The sequence below is a fragment of the Oncorhynchus keta genome, chromosome 19 (assembly GCF_023373465.1).
Source record: "Oncorhynchus keta strain PuntledgeMale-10-30-2019 chromosome 19, Oket_V2, whole genome shotgun sequence".
Lineage (NCBI taxonomy): Eukaryota > Metazoa > Chordata > Actinopteri > Salmoniformes > Salmonidae > Oncorhynchus > Oncorhynchus keta.
In genome coordinates this window covers 18,085,192-18,107,334 of record NC_068439.1, presented here as the reverse complement: position 1 = coordinate 18,107,334, position 22,143 = coordinate 18,085,192, and the positions used below count along the sequence as shown (strand labels likewise).

The 22,143-nt window shown below is 44.3% G+C and overlaps 1 protein-coding gene across 2 annotated transcripts in view; it reads left to right on the top strand.

Moving 5' to 3' along the window:
• Positions 1–22,143, top strand: part of LOC118370982 (potassium voltage-gated channel subfamily KQT member 4-like) — a 100,318-nt gene that overhangs the window by 61,253 nt on the left and 16,922 nt on the right. For both annotated transcript variants that reach the window (XM_052469919.1, XM_052469920.1), the window contains exons 2-8: positions 7,708–7,798; positions 11,860–11,986; positions 14,237–14,412; positions 20,703–20,828; positions 21,235–21,345; positions 21,453–21,548; positions 21,897–21,985. In XM_052469919.1, the coding sequence (XP_052325879.1) occupies positions 7,708–7,798; positions 11,860–11,986; positions 14,237–14,412; positions 20,703–20,828; positions 21,235–21,345; positions 21,453–21,548; positions 21,897–21,985 (816 nt within the window). The remainder of the gene's footprint in view (positions 1–7,707; positions 7,799–11,859; positions 11,987–14,236; positions 14,413–20,702; positions 20,829–21,234; positions 21,346–21,452; positions 21,549–21,896; positions 21,986–22,143) is intronic.

The following is a 22,143-nucleotide window of genomic DNA, read 5'->3' as shown; positions in this document are numbered from 1 at the left end:
CATGCTGGAGGATGTTGCAGGCAGCAGAATGTTCTCCACTGCGTCTCCAGACTCTGTCACGTCTGTCACGTGCTCACTGCTTTCATCTGTGAAGAGCACAGGGCACCAGTGGCCAATCTTGGTGTTCTCTGGCAAATGCCAAACATCCTGCACGGTGTTGCGCTGTGCTCTGTGGATGTCGGGCCCTCATACCACCCTCATGGAGTCTGTTTCTGACCGTTTGAGCAGACACATGCACATTTGTGGCCTGCTGGAAGTCATTTTGCAGGGCTCTGGCAGTCTCCTCCTGCTTCTCCTTGCACAAATTAGGTAGCGGTCCTGCTGCTGGGTTGTTGCCCTCCTACGGCCTCCTCCACGTCTCCTGATGTACTGGCCTGTCTCCTGGTAGCGCCTCCATGCTCTGGACACTACGCTGACAGACACAGCAAACCTTCTTGCCACAGCTTGCATTGATGTGCCATCCTGGATGAGCTGCACTACCTGAGCCACTTGTGTGGGTTGTAGACTCAGTCTCATGCTACCACTAGAGTGAAAGCAACATTCAAAAGTGACCAAAACATCAGCCAGGAAGCATAGGAACTGAGAAGTGGTCTGTGGTCACCCCCTGCAGAACCACTCCTTTATTGGGGGTGTCTTGCTAATTGCCTATAATTTCCACCTAATTTCCATCTGAAATGTATTGTCAATGAGTGTTGCTTCCTAAGTGGACAGTTTGATTTCACAGAAGTGTGATTGACTTGGAGTTACATTGTGTTGTTTAAGTGTTCCCTTTATTTTTTTGAGCAGTTTATATATGAATATTGAAGCGCCACATAATGGATTAATACTAGGTAGGTCTATCGATTACACATACATGAATGTGATGTCAATATTTAACCAAATTATATAATAGCTAGATTGTTATAACATTGTAAAGTTATGTCATTTATATTGAACTTTGATGATTTCCGCGGTCACAGAGACAGATGAACATCTTCATTGTATGTTTAGCTGAGTTTTCTGCGAGTAAAGTGCTGTTCTACTAGTGGTCTGAGGTGATTTCAAATGCAACGTTAATAAAGACTGTTTTGGGAAAGGGTTTGGAACTTTAAAGCTGCAATATGTGACTTTGTTGGCAATCTGACAAAATTCACATAGAAATGTGTGTTAGATCGATCGTTCTTTTGAAAGCAAGTCTAGGAAGCAATCGATCTGTTCTCTGTTCGCATTTCTATGCTTCCCCTTAAGTTATATATATTTATAAAAATCTTTTTGGTTTGTACACACCAGAGAAAATACAATATTTTTGGTTATGGAGAATATATTTCACTGCGGTTTAGATGGTACAATGATTCTATACACAATACTTGCTTGTTTTGTCACAAACTGAAATTAGGCGAACTATTAGAATATGAGCAATCAGGAAATGACGGTGCGATTTCTGCGTAGTGCGTCTTTCAAAAGGCTCTTTAAGATGGTTCTAAAGATGAACTTAGTCTTAAGATACTTTAGGGAAAGCGGGCCCTGGTGTCCAGTTCTCAGACCTGTTTAATTGAACTATTATAATATGACCCCTGCGGATTGGTGTCGATTCATTATGGCACACCATAGCAAAACATTTTGCAGCGGAAAATGTAAGTTCAGCAAGTTCCTCCCTTTTTAAATACCTTTTATTCCTTTTTTATGAGGTCCTAAAGATTAAGCAAATGTATTTTTCAATTTTGATTTGTGTGTTAATTCATGACAATTCATGATAACAAGAAGTTATCTTTTGAATTACGTCCTATTCATCTATTCACATTTGTGTTTGATCAGGCGAGACACACACACACACACACACACACACACACACACACACACACACACACACACACACACACACACACACACACACACACACACACACACACACACACACACACACACACACACACACACACACACACACACACACACACTAGAACAAATTAACCCAGTGGTGGACGTGGACAGTCCTCTTGAACAAATTAACCCAGTGGTGGACGTTGACAGTCCTCTTGAACAAATTAACCCAGTGGTGGACGTGGACAGTCCTCTTGAACAAATTAACCCAATGGTGGACGTGGACAGTCCTCTTGAACAAATTAACCCAGTGGTGGACGTGGACAGTCCTCTTGAACAAATTAACCCAGTGGTGGACGTGGACAGTCCTCTTGAACAAATTAACCCAGTGGTGGAAGTTGACAGTCCTCTTGAACAAATTAACCCAATGGTGGACGTGGACAGTCCTCTTGAACAAATTAACCCAGTGGTGGACGTGGACAGTCCTCTAGAACAAATTAACCCAGTGGTGGACGTTGACAGTCCTCTTGAACAAATTAACCCAGTGGTGGACGTGGACAGTCCTCTTGAACAAATTAACCCAATGGTGGACGTGGACAGTCCTCTTGAACAAATTAACCCAGTGGTGGACGTGGACAGTCCTCTAGAACAAATTAACCCAGTGGTGGACGTTGACAGTCCTCTAGTAAAACAAATTAACCCAGTGGTGGACGTGGACAGTCCTCTTGAACAGATTAACCCAGTGGTGGAAGTTGACAGTCCTCTAGTAAAACAAATTAACCCAGTGGTGGACGTGGACAGTCCTCTTGAACAAATTAACCCAGTGGTGGACGTGGACAGTCCTCTAGAACAAATTAACCCAGTGGTGGAAGTGGATAGTCCTCTAGTAAAACAAATTAACCCAGTGGTGGACGTGGACAGTCCTCTTGAACAAATTAACCCAGTGGTGGACGTGGACAGTCCTCTAGAACAAATTAACCCAGTGGTGGAAGTTGACAGTCCTCTATTAAAACAAATTAACCAAGGGGTGGACGTGGACAATCATCTAAAGCAAATTAACCCAGGGGTGGACGTGGACAATCATCTAAAACAAATTAACCCAGGGGTGGACGTGGACAATCATCTAAAGCAAATTAACCCAGGGGTGGACGTGGACAATCGTCTATTAAAATTTTACCCTGGGGTGGACGTGGACAATCCTCAAACAATATGACCTGGGGGTGGACGTGGCCAGTCCTCTAGAACAAATTAACCCAGGGGTGATGTGGACACTCCTCTAGAACAAATTAACCCAGGGGTGGATGTGGACACTCCTCTATTAAAACAATTTAACCCGGGGGTTGACGTGGACAATCCTCTATTAAAACAATTTAACCCGGGGGTTGACGTGGACAATCCTCTATTAAAACAATTTAACCCGGGGGTTGACGTGGACAATCCTCTATTAAAGCAATATAACCTGGGTGTTGACGTGGACAATCCTCTATTAAAACAATATAACCTAAGATCAGTTTAGCCTTTTAGATCACAATGAGTAAGATTACAAGGACGGGGGAAGTTGCAGATCCTAGATCAGCACTCCTGAGATGCATGATACATACGGCTTCTGGTGTATTCTCTCCCTGGTTGACATATTCCTCCCAACTGCTGTCTGAACTGTCCGGAGGATCTGTCAGATCTCTACGACATATGTGTCTTGTGTTCCTTTCTTCCTGTTGTCCCAATGGGTGGGTTCCAGTCCTGTTGTAGCTACTACAGTGTGTCTGACTCTGACATTGGGTTGTTGTCAGATCCTCTGGGATTCTATCCCTGGTCACCCATTCCAATCAGTCATCCTCTTCCTTCCTTCATTTACAATGATCATCTGTGGTTGTGTGTGTGTGTGAGAGTCTGGAAGGAAATGATTATCCCCCTGTGTGACCTTTCACCCCTGTTTACTGTAAAGAGAAGGGAATGAGGATGGCTGGACTGTAGTAGACTCTTGTAGTGTGTGTTATGGAGATAGTGGATAAGAACAGGGAGTTCTCTGTCCACTCTGTGTGTTATTACTCTTGCTCTTTATTGTTTCATTTTTAAATTTTTTGTTTGGTCAAGTTTCAGGGTTATTTGCCACATGTGAATACAGTGGACATGTTACTCACCAGAGCTGATCAACATTATAAAGTCACTTTGTCATTCATTATAGTGTTACCATCACCTTTGTTGTCCAACAGACCAAACATAATCACAATTATGGCTTTGCCACACACTCCGTTAAACACTGAACAGTGTGATTGTCATTCCTTCAGTGATGACCCATCCATAACCATTGTGTGATTTATTCATTTATTTCACCTTTATTTAACCAGGAAGGGCTCATTGAGATTTAAAATCTCTTTTTCAAGAGCGCCCTGGCCAAGATAGGCAGCACCAAGTCATTACAAAAATGACAGACAAACAACATGAAAAACTACAAGTAATCTAGTAAAAACCATTGAATATACAAGAGTATAAGAAAATAAAAAACAGCCAATTAAAAACATTGACAGGTCAGAGAATCAGTCTCAAGATCATTCATCAAGTTCTTCCAGTTTAAAAGTATTTTTTAAGGCGTTCCAAGACGATGGCGCAGAGTACATAAAAGCCCTTTTACCAAATTCAGTTTGGACATTTGGAACAGTTAGCAGGATAAAGTCCAGTGAACGAAGAGAGTACCCACCACATTTCTGAACAATAGACATGCACAAATAAAAAGGTAGTAAACCCAAAGTGGCTTTGTAAATAAAAGTATACCAGTGACTGAGCCTACGAGTGACTAGAAGGCCAGCCAACCCCTAGTGCAGTGGTGCGTAAGGGTTTTGCAGTTTAAAATACATTTCAGTATTCCACTGAGTGGAAGCATTCATATATAAAATGTCCCCATAGTCTAGTAAAGGCATAAATGTAACTTACTAGCCTCCTTCTGGCTTCAAAAAAAAAACAGGCCTTTTTCCTAAAATAAAATCCAAATTTCAGCATCAATTTGATTGTAAATTGTTGAATATGCCATTTAAAAAAGGCCTACGATTGTCATTCCTTCAGTGATGACCCATCCATATCCACAGTGTGATTGTCATTCCTTCAGTGATGACCCATCCATATCCACAGTGTGATTGTCATTCCTTCAGTGATGACCCATCCATATCCACAGTGTGATTGTCATTCCTTCAGTGATGACCCATCCATATCCACAGTGTGATTGTCATTCCTTCAGTGATGACCCATCCATATCCACAGTGTGATTGTCATTCCTTCAGTGATGACCCATCCATATCCACAGTGTGATTGCTCCATTCATACAGTCATTTATCTTAGGCTAGATTGTTGTTGTCGTAATAGAGAGTTTTAGTGGTCATGGCCTTCGTTAGCTCTCCCCAGAGATAAGAGAGAATGTGTGTGAAAAAAAAGAGGGAGGGGGGAGTGTGTATGTGTGATGGAGAATGTGTGTGATTGTGAGCAGGAGACTGTTTGGGGTTGTGAGAAGTGTTCTCATACTGAGAGACCTGGCCTCTACCCCAGCAGCATACTGTGAGACCTAGCCTCTACCCCAGCAGCATACTGTGAGACCTGGCCTCTACCCCAGCAGCATAATGTGAGACCTAGCCTCTACCCCAGCAGCATAATGTGAGACCTAGCCTCTACCCCAGCAGCATAATGTGAGACCTAGCCTCTACCCCAGCAGCATACTATGAGGCCTAGCCTCTACACCAGCAGCATACTGTGAGACCTAGCCTCTACCCCAGCAGCATACTGTGAGACCTAGCCTCTACCCCAGCAGCATACTGTGAGGCCTGGCCTCTACCCCAGCAGCATACTGTGAGACCTAGCCTCTACCCCAGCAGCATACTGTGAGGCCTGGCCTCTACCCCAGCAGCATACTGTGAGGCCTAGCCTCTACCCCAGCAGCATACTGTAAGGCCTAGGCTCTACCCCAGCAGCATACTGTGAGGCCTGGCCTCTACCCCAGCAGCATACTGTGAGACCTAGCCTCTACCCCAGCAGCTGCCACCTGGCTAATCCTACTGTGCTCCCAGAATATTCACATGAGAGAGGGAAAAGAAACTCCACTGGGATCACCTGGAATGGAGTCGGGGCAACGGCACTGCTCCAACTGTCAAAGAACCTTGTGCGTTCCAAAAGTACAGGTATTGTAATCAAATTGTATTAGTCACATCCACCGAATACAACAGGTGTAGTAGACCTTACAGTGAAATGCTTATTATGAGCCCCTAACTAACAATGCAGTTTAAAAAAAACAAAACGATAAGAAATAAAATAACAAGCAATTCAAGAGCAGCAGTAAAATAACAATGGGACTATATACAGGGGGGTACTGGTACAGAGTGGTACAATGTGCTGGGGCACCGGTTAGTTGAGGTAATATGTACATGTAGGTAGAGTTATTAAAGTGACAAAGCATAGATAACAACAGAGAGTAGCAGCGGTGTAATTGTCTGGGTAGCTATTTGATTAGGTGTTCAGGAGTCTTATGGCTTGGGGGTAGGAGCTGTTTAGAAGCCTTTTGGACCTAGACTTGGCGCTCCAGTACCTCTTGCCATGAGAGGTATCAGAGAGAACAGTCTATGACTAGGGTGGCTGGAGTCTTTGACAAATTTTAGGGTCTTCCTCTGACCCCGCCTGGTGTCGAGGTCCTGGATGGCAGGAAGCTTGGCCACGGTGATGTACTGGGACGATCGCACTACCCTCTGTAGTGCCTTATGGTTGGAGGCCGAGCAGTTGCCATACCAGGCAGTGATGCAACCAGTCAGGATGCTCTCGATGGTGCAGCTGTAGAACCTTTTGAGGATCTGAGGACCGATGCCAAATATTTTCAGTCTCCTGAGGGGGAATAGGTTTAGTCGTGCCCTCTTCACGATTGTCTTGGTGTGCTTGGACCCTGTTCGATTGTTGGTGAAGTGGACACCAAGGAACTTGAAGCTCTCAACCTGCTCCACTGCAGCCCCGTCGATGAGAATTGGGGCGTGCTCGGTCCTCTTTTTCCTGTAATCCACAATCATGTCCTTTTCTTGATCACGTTGAGGGAGAGGTTGTTGTCCTGGCACCACACGGCCAGGTCTCTGACCTCCTCCCTATAGGCTGTCTCATCGTTGTCAGTGATCAGTCCTACCACTGTTGTCATCAGTAAACGTAATGATGGTGTTGGTGTCATACCTGGCCATGCAGTCATGATTGAACAGGGAGTACAGGAGGGGACTGAGCACACACCCCTGAGGGGCCCCTGTGTTGAGGATCAGTGTCGGATGTGTTGTTACCTACCCTTAGCACCTGAGGGCGGCCCGTCAGGAAGTCAAGGATCCAGTTGTAGAGGGAGGTGTTTAGTCCCATGGTCTTTAGCTCAGTGAAGAGCTTTGAGGGCACTAGGGTGTTGAACGCTGAGCTGTTGTCAATGCATAGCATTCTCACATAGGTGTTCCTTTTGTCCAGGTGGGAAAGGGCAGTGTGGAGTGCAATAGAGATTGTATCATCGGTGGATCTGTTGGGGTGGTATGCAAATTGGAGTGGGTTTAGGGTTTCTGGGATAATGGTGTTGTGAGAATCTGTGTCCACTCAGCATGCCAGACATGCTGTGCAGAGTACAACACCATACTTGTAATTATCAAATACATCTACTGTGGACACAATGCAAGGCTGGATGAATGTGTGACATTGTCCCACAGAAGTGACCAGTGTCCATTGTTCTGCACACTCAAGTTAATAATCTATACTAGAGTACAATGAAAAAGAAAACAGATTCTATCTTATAGCCATGGTCTGTTTCTCCCTCTCTCACCATATTCACACTTGTCTGCCTAATGTCTATTTTTGTGTCTGTCTAAGCATTTGGCTATGTTTAGAGTGTATGCTGACCTGTCTGTGTGTGTGTTACAGTTTCCTGCTGGTGTTCAGCTGTCTGGTTCTGTCTGTGTTCTCCACCATACCAGACCATCAAAAGATAGCCAACGAAGGCCTCTTCATCCTGGTAAGCCGTCAGCCCCCATCTCCTCCCCTCCACCATACACCCAGCTCCACGGGCCAGATGTACCAAGCCTCTCAGAGTAGGAGGGCTGATTTGGGATCAGTTTTTATTTTTATTTTTACACTAAAAGTACAATTTGCCCCTGCCAAGTGCCAACCAACCTTAACACGATTCTAAATCAATATTGTGTTAGCCTGAGTACCTGTCTGGTTTTGCTTTCAACATCACTATATCATAACAGGTTGGAGAAAGCGGAGGCAGACTGGAACCTACAGTAGCTAAGTTGATATACTGTTAGTGTAAACACTGGTTATCCCACTGAATCTTCCTCTCCCTTTATCTGACTAGCCCAGACATTGCTCCTAAGTGGTAGGGTGGTTTAGGGGCAGCTATATAAACCATATACTGTCACATCATTTTTCACACCTCGGTTCAAATAGTATTTGAAATCTTTCAAATACTTTGAATGTTTACTCTAGCCTGCCTGGAGTGCCATATGGGTGGGGTTTGTCGTTTTGGGACTGTTCTATTGGTTCCATTGTGCCAGGCAAGCTCAATTAAGCTTAGCTAAAGTATTTGAAATGATTCCGAATAGTATTCGAACCCAGGTCTGCCATTTTCTGGACCGTATGTGTACTGCATTTGTCTGAGTGTGATGACACCATCATACTGGGGAAGAGCTACAGAGTGTCTGATTCTGCTTCCCGTCACACCTGCTGTTGAGTGTGTGTGTGTTCCGCGGAAGAATGTCAGTGTAAGAAACGGTGTTGTAAGCAGGCGGGAGGACTCAGGTATTGTTGAGTATACAGGAAATCCAAGACATGAACCAGTAATCCAAACAGCCATAATCACTACTTCCTCTTTCATCTTTAGGAGGATGGCTTTCTGCTTTTACTCTCTGCCTTTATCACCTCTTTAATTTCCCTCCCTTCCTCTCACTTTTTCTGTTACTCTCTGCCTTTATCACCTGTTTAATTTCCCTCCCTTCCTCTCACTTTTTCTGTTACTCTCTGCCTTTATCACCTGTTTAATTTCCCTCCCTTCCTCTCACTTTTTCTGTTACTCTCTGCCTTTATCACCTGTTTAATTTCCCTCCCTTCCTCTCACTTTTTCTGTTACTCTCTGCCTTTATCACCTATTTAATTTCCCTCCCTTCCTCTCACTTTCTGCTTTTACTTTCTGCCTTTATCACCTGTTTAATTTCCCTCCCTTCCTCTCACTTTTTCTGTTACTCTCTGCCTTTATCACCTGTTTAATTTCCCTCCCTTCCTCTCACTTTTTCTGTTACTCTCTGCCTTTATCACCTGTTTAATTTCCCTCCCTTCCTCTCACTTTTTCTGTTACTCTCTGCCTTTATCACCTGTTTAATTTCCCTCCCTTCCTCTCACTTTTTCTGTTACTCTCTGCCTTTATCACCTGTTTAATTTCCCTCCCTTCCTCTCACTTTTTCTGTTTACTCCCTCTTCCTCTCACTTTTTCTGTTACTCTCTGCCTTTATCACCTGCCTTTATCACCTGTTTAATTTCCCTCCCTTCCTCTCACTTTTTCTGTTACTGTTTATCACCTCTCCTCTCACTGCCTCTCCTTTTACTCTCTTTCTCCCTCCACCCCACTTTTCTCCTTTCTCTCTTTCTCCCTCCACCCCCTCTCCCTTTCTCTCTTTCTCCCTCCACCCCCTCTCCATTTCTCTCTTTTAATTTCTCCCTCCACCCCCTCTCCCTTTCTCTCTTTCTTCCTCCACCCCCTCTCCCTTTCTCTCTTTCTTCCTCCACCCCCTCTCCCTTTCTCCCTCCACCCCCTCTCCCTTTCTCTCTTTCTCCCTCCACCCCCTCTCCCTTTCTCTCTTTCTTCCTCCACCCCCTCTCCCTTTCTCTCTTTCTCCACCCCTCCTCCACCCCTCTCCCTTTCTCTCTTTCTCCCTCCACCCCCTCTCCCTTTCTCTCTTTCTCCCCCCCACCCCTCTCCCTTTCTCTCTTTCTCCCTCCACCCCCTCTCCCTTTCTCTCTTTCTCCCTCCACCCCCTCTCCCTTTCTCTCCTTTCCACCCCCTCTCCCTTTCTTCTCCCTCCACCCCCTCTCCCTTTCTCTCTTTCTCCCTCCACCCCCTCTCCCTTTCTCTCTTTCTCCCTCCACCCCCTCTCCCTTTCTCTCTTTCTCCCAATCTTTCTTGCTCTGTTTCTCTCTCCTGTTTGCCCTCCTCTCTAACTGTTAATTAATGGTCAAACTTGTATTTTATGATTCTACATTATGACCATTCACTCTTTGAATCAGTATTTTAGCCATTATTGAGCTTTACTTACGTGAACAGTACTGTTATGGAAGATTGAGCCAATTTACCCGCTAATGCAAATGAAATATGGGAAATGGAACAGAGATAGACAAACTTCAATTAATTACTATATACAGTTGAAGTCGGAAGTTTACATACACCGTAGCCAAATACATTTAAACTCAGTTTTTCATGCTTCTTAACATTTAATCCAAGTAAAAAATTCCCTGTCTTAGGTCAGTTATGATCACCACTTTATTTTAAGAATGTGAAATGTCAGAATAATAGTTGAGAGACTGATTTATTTCAGCTTTTATTTCTTTTATCACATTCCCAGTGGGTCAAAAGTGTACATACACTCAGTATTTGGTAGCATTGCCTTTAAATGGTTTAATTTAACTGCCCCATTCCTCCTGACAGAGCTGGTGTAACTGAGTCAAGTTTGTAGGCCTCCATGCACGCACACACTTTTTCAGTTCTGCCCACAAATTTTAGTCAAATACCTTGACTTTGTTGTACTTATTAAGCCATTTTGGCACAACTTTGGAAGTATGCTTGGAGGAAATCAGAGGAGACTTGCAAGCCAAAGAACACCATCCCAACCGTGGAGCACGGGGGTGGCAGCATGATGTTGTGGAAGTGCTTTGTTGCAGGAGGGACTGGTGCACTTCACAAAATAGATGGCATCATGAGATAGGAAAATTATGTGGATATATTGAAGCAACATCTCAAGACATCAGTCAGGAAGTTAAAGCTTGGTCGCAAATGGGTCTTTCAGATGGACAATGACTGCAAGCATACTTCCAAAGTTGTGGCAAAATGTCTTAAGGACAACAAAGTCAAGGTATTGATGTGGTCATCACAAAGCCCTGACCTCAATCCTATAGAAAATGTATGGGCAGATCTTTAAAAGTGTGTGCGAGCAAGGATGCCTACAAATCTGACTGTTACACCAGCTCTGTCAGGAGGAATGGGCCAAAATTCACCCAACTTATTGTGGGAAGCTTGTGGAATGCCACCCGAAATGTTTGACCCAAGTAAAACAATTTAAAGGCAATGCTGCTACCAAATACTAATTGAATGTATGTAAACTTCTGATCCACTGAGAATGTGATGAAAGCTGATAATTCTCTCTTCTATTATTCTGACATTTCACATTCTTAAAATTAAGTGGTGATCCTAACTGACCTAAAACAGGGAATTTGTACTTAAAATGTCAGGAATAAAGGATATAAGGAATAAGGAATAAAATGTCAGGAATTGTGAAACTGAGTTCAAATGTATTTGACTAAGGTGTATGTAAACTTCCGACTTCAACTGTATATTTGGATTTGTTTAACACTTTTTTGGTTACTACATGATTGTTACTTTATAGTTTTAATGTCTTCCCTATTATTCTATTCTAGTAAAAATAAAGAAAAACCCTTGAATGAGTAGGTGTGTCCAAACTTTTGACTCATACTATATATAGCACTATATTTGGCAACACTGACAGTGACTAAGGAGAATGATTTTGTCTGTTTCCACTCCCATTCTCTTTTTCCTTCTCCTCCTCTAACTCTTTGTCCATTGTCACAGATGATCATTTTGTAAACAGATGGTGAGCTTCTTTAACTGACCTTGCTGTGACCCTATGCTGATCTGTGCTGTTCAGTTGGTTTCCTCATTATGACCCATGACTGACCCTCTCCTTCCTAGATGAGGTTGTAATGATTGCAGTGTTTTCTCTGTCTCCCCCGAGATGAGGTTGTAATGATCATGGTGTTTTCTCTCACGCTGTCTGTCTCCCCCTACAGGAGTTTGTGATGATCGTGGTGTTTGGTCTGGAATACGCTGTGAGAGTTTGGGCATCTGGCTGCTGCTGTCGCTACAGAGGATGGCAGGGGAGACTACGCTTCGCCAGGAAACCCTTCTGTGTCATAGGCAAGACGCTGTCTCTGTCTCCCTGTCTGTGTGTGTGTGTGTGTGTGTGTGTGTGTGTGTGTGTGTGTGTGTGTGTGTGTGTGTGTGTGTGTGTGTGTGTGTGTGTGTGTGTGTGTGTGTGTGTGTGTGTGTGTGTGTGTGTGTGTGTGTGTGTGTGTGTGTGTGTGTGTCTATTCAACTACAAGATCATGTGTAAGTATACAGTCGTGGCCAAAAGTTTTGAGAATGACACAAATATTAATTTTCACAGTTTGCTGCTTCAGTGTGTTTAGATATTTTTGTCAGATGTGACTATGGAATACTGAAGTATAATTACAAGCATTCCATAAGTGTCAAAGGCTTTTATTGACAATTACATGAAATTGATGCAGAGAGTCAATATTTGCGGTGTTGACCCTTCTTTTCAAGACCTCTGCAATCCGCCCTGGCATGCTGTCAATTAACTTCTGGGCCACATCCTGACTGATGGCAGCCCATTCTTGCATAATCAATGCTTGGAGATTGTCAGAATTTGTGGGTTTTTGTTTGTCCACCCACCTTGAGGATTAACCACAAGTTCTCAATGGGATTAAGGTCTGGGGAGTTTCCTGGCCATGGACCCAAAATATCGTTGTGTTGTTCCCCGAGCCACTTAGTTATCACTTTTGCCTTATGACAAGGTGCTCCATCATGCTGGAAAAGGCATTGTTCGTCACCAAACTGTTCCTGGATGGTTGGGAGAAGTTGCTCTCGGAGGGTGTGTTGGTACCATTCTTTATGTGTAACGGATGTGAAACGGCTAGCTTAGTTAGCGGTGTGCGCTAAATAGCGTTTCAATCGGTTACGTCACTTGCTCTGAGACCTTGAAGTAGTAGGTCCCCTTGCTCTGCAAGGGCCGCGGCTTTTGTGGAGCGATGGGTAACGATGCTTCGAGGGTGACTGTTGTCGTTGTGTGCAGAAGGTCCCTGGTTCGCGCCCGGGTATGGGCGAGGGGACGGACGTAAAAGTTGTACTGTTACATATGCATGGCTGTATTCTTAGGCAAAATTGTGAGTGAACCCACTCCCTTGGCTGAGAAGCAACCCCACACATGAATGGTCTCAGTATGCTTTACTGTTGGCATGACACAGGACTGATTGTAGCGCTCACCTTGTCTTCTCCGGACAAGCTTTTTTCTGGATGTCCCAAACAATCGGAAACGGGATTCATCAGAGAAAATAACTTTACCCCAGTCCTTAGCAGTCCAATCCCTGTACCTTTTGCAGAATATCAGTCTGTCCCTGATGTTTTTCCTGGAGAGAAGTGGCTTATTTGCTGCCTTTCTTGACACCAGGCCATCCTCCAAAAGTATTCGCCTCACTGTGCGTGTAGATGCACTCACACCTGCCTGCTGCCATTCCTGAGCAAGCGCTATACTGGTGGTGCCCCGATCCCGCAGCTGAATCAACTTTAGGAGACGGTCCTGGCGCTTGCTGGAGCCCTGAAGCCTTCACAACAATTGAACCGCTCTCCTTGAAATTCTTGATGATCCGATAAATGGTTGATTTAGGTGCAATCTTACTGGCAGCAATATCCTTGCCTGTGAAGCCCTTTTTGTGCAAAGCAATGACGACGGCACGTGCTTCCTTGAAGGTAAGCATGGTTGACAGAAGAAGAACAATGATTCCAAGCACCACCCTACTTTTTGAAGCTTCCAGTCTGTTATTCGAACTCAATCAGCATGACAGAGTGATCTCCAGCCTTGTCCTTGTCAACACTCACACCTGTGTTAAAGAGAGAATTAATGACATGCCAGCTGGTCCTTTTGTGGCAGGGCTGAAATGCAGTGGAGATTTTGGGAGGGGATTCAGTTCATTTCTATGGCAAAGAGGGACTTTGCAATTCATCTGATCACTCTTCATAACATTCTGGAGTATATGCAAATTGTCATCATACAAACTGAGGAAGCAGACTTCGTGAAAATTAATTTGTGTCGTTCTCAAAACTTTTGGCCACGAATGTACTTACGATACATGTACAGAGTAGTATTTAAATGCATACACACACACACACACACACACACACACACACATACACATATACATACATACATACATACATAGTTTCCAAAGAGCAGTAGCTAATGGATAGTTATTGATCTATTGATATGTGTCTGAGCTTACTGGGACTGAGTGTGTGTACTGGATGTGCATCTCTCTTTCTCTTACCCCCTTTCACCTCCTCTCTTCTCTCCTTTCACCTCCTCTCTTTCTTCCCCCTCTTTCTCCATAGACTTCATAGTGTTTGTGGCGTCGTTGGCGGTGATCGCAGCGGGTACACAGGGGAACATATTTGCTACCTCAGCCCTGCGCAGCATGCGGTTCCTCCAGATCCTCCGGATGGTACGCATGGACAGACGAGGAGGCACCTGGAAACTACTGGGCTCTGTGGTCTATGCCCACAGCAAGGTGGACACACACACACACACACACACACACACACACACACACACACACACACACACACACACACACACACACACACACACACACACACACACACACACACACACACACACACACACACACACACACACACACACACACACACACACACACACACACACACACACACACACACACACACACACACACACACACACACACACAGGACACACACACACACACACACACACACACACACACACACACACACACACACACACACACACACACACACACACACACACACACACACACACACACACACACACACACACACACACACACACACACACACACACACACACACACACACACACACACACACACACACACACACACACACACACGATGATGAAACGACTAGTATTAGTGATATGTGGTCAAAGCAAAATGACAGTGGGTGTCATGCCAACCACAACACACCCACAGATACTGTACACATGGGGTCGTGGACCTCAGAAACGATATCCACCTTAGACTGGTAGTTAGGATGACCACTCTGAAAAGTTACAGCCAAATACACTGCACACACACTCAGGGATGTCAGGTGATGGTGATTGTGTTGTCAGGTGATGGTGATTGTGTTGTCAGGTGATGGGGATTATTGTGTTGTCAGGTGATGGGGATTATTGTTGTCAGGTGATGGGGATTATTGTTGTCAGGTGATGGGGATTATTGTGTTGTCAGGTGATGGGGATTATAGTGTTGTCAGGTGGTGGTGGTTTATTGTGTTGACAGAGGATGGTGATGATTATAGTGTTGTCAGGTGGTGGTGGTTTATAGTGTTGTCAGCTGGTGGTGATTGTGTTGTCAGGTGGTGGTGATTGTGTTGTCAGGTGATGGGGATTATTGTGTTGTCAGGTGATGGGGATTATTGTGTTGTCAGGTGATGGGGATTGTTGTATTTCCAGGTGGTGATGGTTTATTGTGTTGTCAGGTGATGGTGTTTATTGTGTTGTCAGGTGATGGGGATTATTGTGTTGTCAGGTGATGGTGGTTTATAGTGTTGTCAGCTGGTGGTGATTGTGTTGTCAGGTTGTGGTGATTGTGGTGGTTTATGGTGGTGATGATTATAGTGTTGTCAGGTGATGGTGGCGATGATTACAGTGTTGTCAGGTGATGGTGGTGATGATTGTGGTGGAGGTGATTGTGTTGTTAGGTGGTGGATGTGATTGCGTTGTCAGCTATAGGTCGTGGGGATTGCGTTGTCAGGTGATTGTGGTGGTGATTGTGTTGTCAGGTGATTGTGGTGGTGATTGTGTTGTCAGGTGATGGTCGTTATTGTGTTGTCACGTGGTGATTGGGTTGTCAGGAGGTAGTGGTGATTGTGTTGTCAGGTGGTGATTGTGTTATCAGGTGGTGGTTTATAGTGTTGACAGGTGATGGTGGTGATGATGATTGTAGTGTTGTCAGGTGGTTGAGGTGATTGTAGTGTTGTCAGGTGATGAAGGTGATTGTTGTGTTGTCATGTGCTGGTGGTGATGATTGTAGTGTTGTCAGATGATTGTGGTGATGATGATTGTAGTGTTGTCAGGTGGTGAAGGTGATGTTGTGTTGTCATGTGCTGGTGGTGATGATTGTAGTGTTGTCAGATGATGGTGGTGATGATGATTGTAGTGTTGTCAGGTGGTGAAGGTGATTGTTGTGTTGTCAGGTGGTGAAGGTGATTGTTGTGTTGTCAAGTGGTGAAGGTGATTGTTGTGTTGTCAGGTGGTGAAGGTGATTGTTGTGTTGTCATGTGCTGGTGGTGGTGATTGTGTTGCCAGGTGGTGATTGTGTTGCCAGGTGGTGATTGTGTTGCCAGGTGGTAATTGTGTTGCCAGGTAGTGGTGGTGATTGTGTTGCCAAGTGGTGGTGGTGATTGTGTTGCCAAGTGGTGGAGGTGATTGTGTTGCCAAGTGGTGGTGGTGATTGTGTTGCCAAGAGGTGGTGGTGATGATTACAGTGTTGTCAGGTGATGGTGGCGATGATTGTGGTGGAGGTAAATGTGTTGTCAGGTGGTGGATGTGATTGCGTTGTCAGCTATAGGTCGTGGGGATTGCGTTGTCAGGTGATTGTGGTGGTGATTGTGTTGTCAGGTGATGGTGGGGATTATAGTGTTGTCAGGTGATGGTGATGATTATAGTGTTATCAGGTGATGGTATTGATTATAGTGCTGTCAGCTGATGGTGGTGATTGTGTTGTCAGGTGATGGTCGTGATTGTGTTGTCACGTGGTGATTGTGTTGTCAGGAGGTAGTGGTGATTGTGTTGTCAGGAGGTAGTGGTGATTGTGTTGTCAGGAGGTAGTGGTGATTGTGTTGTCAGGAGGTAGTGGTGATTGTGTTGTCAGGAGGTAGTGGTGATTGTGTTGTCAGGAGGTAGTGGTGGTTGTGTTGTCAGGAGGTAGTGGTGGTTGTGTTGTCAGGAGGTAGTGGTGGTTGTGTTGTCAGGAGGTAGTGGTGGTTGTGTTGTCAGGAGGTAGTGGTGGTTGTGTTGTCAGGAGGTAGTGGTGGTTGTGTTGTCAGGAGGTAGTGGTGGTTGTGTTGTCAGGAGGTAGTGGTGATTGTGTTGTCAAGTGGTAGTGGGGATTGTGTTGTCAGGTGGTGATTGTGTTGTCAGGTGGTGATTGTGTTATCAGGTGATTATAGTGTTGTCAGGTGGTGATGATTGTGTTGTCAGGTGATGGTGGGGATTGTGTTGTCAGGTGGTGGAGGTGATTGTGTTGTCAGGTGGTGGAGGTGATTGTGTTGTCAGGTGATGGAGGTGATTGTGTTGTCAGGTGATGGAGGTGATTGTGTTGTCAGGTGGTGGAGGTGATTGTGTTGTCAGGTGGTGGAGGTGATTGTGTTGTCAGGTGGTGGAGGTGATTGTGTTGTCAGGTGGTGGAGGTGATTGTGTTGTCAGGTGGTGGAGGTGATTGTGTTGTCAGGTGGTGGAGGTGATTGTGTTGTCAGGTGGTGGAGGTGATTGTGTTGTCAGGTGATGGAGGTGATTGTGTTGTCAGGTGGTGGATGTGATTGTGTTGTCAGGTGATGGAGGTGATTGTGTTGTCAGGTGATGGAGGTGATTGTGTTGTCAGGTGATGGAGGTGATTGTGTTGTCAGGTGATGGAGGTGATTGTGTTGTCAGGTGATGGAGGTGATTGTGTTGTCAGGTGATGGAGGTGATTGTGTTGTCAGGTGGTGGAGGTGATTGTGTTGTCAGGTGGTGGAGGTGATTGTGTTGTCAGGTGATGGAGGTGATTGTGTTGTCAGGTGATGGAGGTGATTGTGTTGTCAGGTGATGGAGGTGATTGTGTTGTCAGGTGATGGAGGTGATTGTGTTGTCAGGTGATGGAGGTGATTGTGTTGTCAGGTGGTGGAGGTGATTGTGTTGTCAGGTGGTGGAGGTGATTGTGTTGTCAGGCGGTGATTTTGGTTTCAGGTGGTGATTGTGTAGTCAGGTGATGGTGGTGATGATTATAGTGTTGTCAGGTGATGGTGATGATTATAGTGTTGTCAGGTGATGGTGATGATTATAGTGTTTTCAGGTGGCGGTGATTGTGTTGCCAGGTGGTGATTTATAGTGTTGTCATTTGATGGTGGTGATGATTGTAGCGTTGTCAGATGATGGTGGTGTTGATGATTGTAGCGTTGTCAGATGATGGTGGTGATGATTGTAGTGTTGTCAGGTGGTGGAGGTGATTGTAGTGTTGTCAGGTGGTGAAGGGGATTGTTGTGTTGTCAGGTGGTGGAGGTGATTGTGTTGTCATGTGATGGTGTTATGATTGTGTTGTCAGGTGGTGATTGTGTGGTGATGGAGGTGATTGTGTTGTCAGGTGGGGATTGGTGATTGTGTTGTCAGGTGGTGGAGGTGATTGTGTTGTCAGGTGATGGAGGTGATTGTGTTGCCAGGTGGTGGTGATTGTGTTGTCAGGTGGTGGAGGTGATTGTGTTGTCAGGTGATGGAGGTGATTGTGTTGTCAGGTGATGGAGGTGATTGTGTTGTGGAGGTGATTGTGTTGTCAGGTGGTGGAGGTGATTGTGTTGTCAGGCGGTGATTTTGGTTTCAGGTGGTGATTGTGTAGTCAGGTGATGGTGGTGATGATTATAGTGTTGTCAGGTGATGGTGATGATTATAGTGTTTTCAGGTGGTGGTGATTGTGTTGACAGGTGGTGGTGATTGTGTTGTCAAGTGGTGGTGGTGATTTATAGTGTTGTTAGGTGATGGTGGTGGTGTTGTCAGATGATGGTGGAGGTGATTGTAGTGTTGTCAGGTGGTGGAGGTGATTGTAGTGTTGTCAAATCAAATTCATTTATATAGCCCTTCGTACATCAGCTGATATCTCAAAGTGCTGTACAGAAACACAGCCTAAAACCCCAAACAGCAAGCAATGCAATGCAGGTGTAGAAGCACCTGTATTGTCAGGTGATGATTAGAGTGTTGTCAGATGGTGGTGATGATGATTGTAGTGTTGTCATGTGATGGTGTTATACTGTTGTCAGGTGACTGTGTCGATTGTGTTGTCAGGTGATGATGTTGTTGTGTTGTCAGGTGATGATGTTGTTGTGTTGTCAGGTGATGATGGTGGTTGTGTGGTCAGGTGATGATGTTGTTGTGTTGTCAGGTGATGATGGTGGTTGTGTGGTCAGGTGATGATGTTGTTGTGTTGTCAGGTGATGTTGTTGTGTTGTCAGGTGATGATGTTGTTGTGTTGTCAGGTGATGATGTTGTTGTGTTGTCAGGTGATGATGTTGTTGTGTGGTCAGGTGATGATGGTGGTTGTGTGGTCAGGTGATAATGATTATAATGTTGTCAGGTGATAATGATTATAGTGTTTTCAGGTGATGGTGGGGATTGTGTTGTCTGGTGTTTATTGTGTTGTCTGGTGTTTATTGTGTTGTCTGGTGTTTATTGTGTTGTCAGGTGATTATTATGTTGTCAGGTGATTATTATGTTGTCAGGTGATTATTATGTTGTCAGGTGATTATTATGTTGTCAGGTGATTATTATGTTGTCAGGTGATTATTATGTTGTCTGGTGTTTATTGTGTTGTCAGGTGATTATTATGTTGTCAGGTGATTATTGTGTTGTCAGGTGATTATTATGTTGTCTGGTGATTATTATGTTGTCAGGTGATTATTATGTTGTCAGGTGATTATTATGTTGTCAGGTGATTATTATGTTGTCAGGTGATTATTATGTTGTCAGGTGATTATTATGTTGTCAGGTGATTATTATGTTGTCAGGTGATTATTATGTTGTCAGGTGATTATTATGTTGTCAGGTGATTATTATGTTGTCAGGTGATTATTATGTTGTCAGGTGATTATTATGTTGTCAGGTGATTATTATGTTGTCAGGTGATTATTATGTTGTCAGGTGATTATTATGTTGTCAGGTGATTATTATGTTGTCAGGTGATTATTATGTTGTCAGGTGATTATTATGTTGTCAGGTGATTATTATGTTGTCAGGTGATTATTATGTTGTCAGGTGATTATTATGTTGTCTGGTGTTTATTGTGTTGTCAGGTGATTATTATGTTGTCAGGTGATTATTATGTTGTCAGGTGATTATTATGTTGTCAGGTGATTATTATGTTGTCAGGTGATTATTATGTTGTCAGGTGATTATTATGTTGTCAGGTGATTATTATGTTGTCAGGTGATTATTATGTTGTCAGGTGATTATTATGTTGTCAGGTGATTATTATGTTGTCAGGTGATTATTATGTTTTCTGGTGTTTATTGTGTTGTCAGGTGATTATTATGTTGTCAGGTGATTATTATGTTGTCAGGTGATTATTATGTTGTCAGGTGTTTATTGTGTTGTCAGGTGATTATTGTGTTGTCAGGTGATTATTATGTTGTCAGGTGATTATTATGTTGGGTTTAATGGGACCATTATGTTGTCAGAATGTATGTTGTCAGGTGATTATTATGTTGTCTATAAATGTTGTCAGGTGATTATGGCATATATTTATTATTTTCTTATTATTATGTTGTCAGGTGATTATTATGTTGTCAGGTGATTATTATGTTGTCAGGTGATTATTATGTTGTCAGGTGATTATTATGTTGTCAGGTGATTATTATGTTGTCAGGTGATGGTGTTTGTGTTGTCAGGTGCTGGTGATTATGTTGTCAGGTGATTGTGTTGTCAGTTGATTGTGATGTCAGGTGATGGTGGTGATTGTGTTGTTTGCTCTTTAATATTTGGCATATATTGATTGATGTTTTTGATGATATTTTGATGACTACCTGCCCCTCCCCCCTCCTTTCTCGGTCTCAGGAGCTCATTACAGCGTGGTACATTGGTTTCCTGGTCCTGATCTTTGCCTCCTTCCTGGTTTACCTGGCAGAGAAGGATGTCAACACAGAGTTCAACACCTACGCAGACTCCCTCTGGTGGGGAACGGTCAGTACCACACACACACTCACTCACACAGGAAAGATTGCATTGCATTGGATAGCAGTCATCTTCTGGGCTCCTGACCAATTCTGCTATTGTTGGAAAAGGACCCATACGCATTTCACAGTTAGCCTACACCTGTTGTTTACGAAGCATGTGACAAATAACATTTGATTTGACACACACACCCACTGACTTGGGTATGAATTACCCTTTCTCCAGATCTAGGATGAGACTGACCAATAGAATGTCTCTCTAGTACCATGCTGTTTGACTAGTTTTGCTCTGTATAGTATTTACCACTGGAATACTTATTCTCTCTGTGTGTGTGTGTGTGTGTGTGTGTGTGTGTGTGTGTGTGTGTGTGTGTGTGTGTGTGTGTGTGTGTGTGTGTGTGTGTTTCTACTTCCAGATTACTCTCACCACCATCGGCTATGGTGACAAAACACCCCGCACCTGGTTGGGCCGACTCCTAGCTGCCGGCTTTGCGCTCCTGGGTGTGTCCTTCTTCGCCCTTCCTGCTGTGAGTCTCTCTCATTGGTGTACATCACTGTCAGTTCCCCTCCCAGCCAATCAGCGCTCATTCCTTTGGCTCTCCCTCTGATCCGCTCCTTCTGAACCCTCTCTCAGGGTATCCTGGGGTCAGGCTTTGCTCTGAAGGTGCAGGAGCAGCACAGACAGAAGCACTTTGAGAAGAGGAGGACTCCTGCTGCCAACCTTATACAGGTGACCACAGATAGCTCAGGTGTCATCCACTCAATCAACAGACTAGGTCATAAGGGGTGACAGGTAGCATAGTGGTTGGACGTTGGACCAGTAACCGGAAGGTTGCGAGATCGAATCCCCGAGCTGACAAAGTAAATATGTGTCTTTCGGCCCCTGAACAAGGCAGTTAACCCACTGTTCCTAGGCTGTCATTGTAAATAAGAGTTTGTTCTTAACTGACTTGCCTTGTTAAATTAAGGTTAAATAAAGTTATAAAACTGAACCCACTAACAAATTGCTGTATGATTGGATCATTTTCCTTTAGTGGCTTAACGTGTTCCTGCGTGTTCCTGTGTGTGTGTGTTCCAGGCTGCTTGGCGTCTGTACTCTACTGATGCTCAGCACTCCTACCTGACAGCCACTTGGTACTTCTATGACAGCATGCTTCCATCCTTCAGGTAGGTACTCCCTTCTTCTCCTCTACAATAATGCCGTTGTTGTGTGTTGGTGCTGGTCGACCCATGAATTTAACCATCCCCACTACATTAAATTAAAAGGACAAAATGTTTGTACAGGTAGATTTGACTTAGGTGTGACTTGGAGTAGCAAGTGTGTC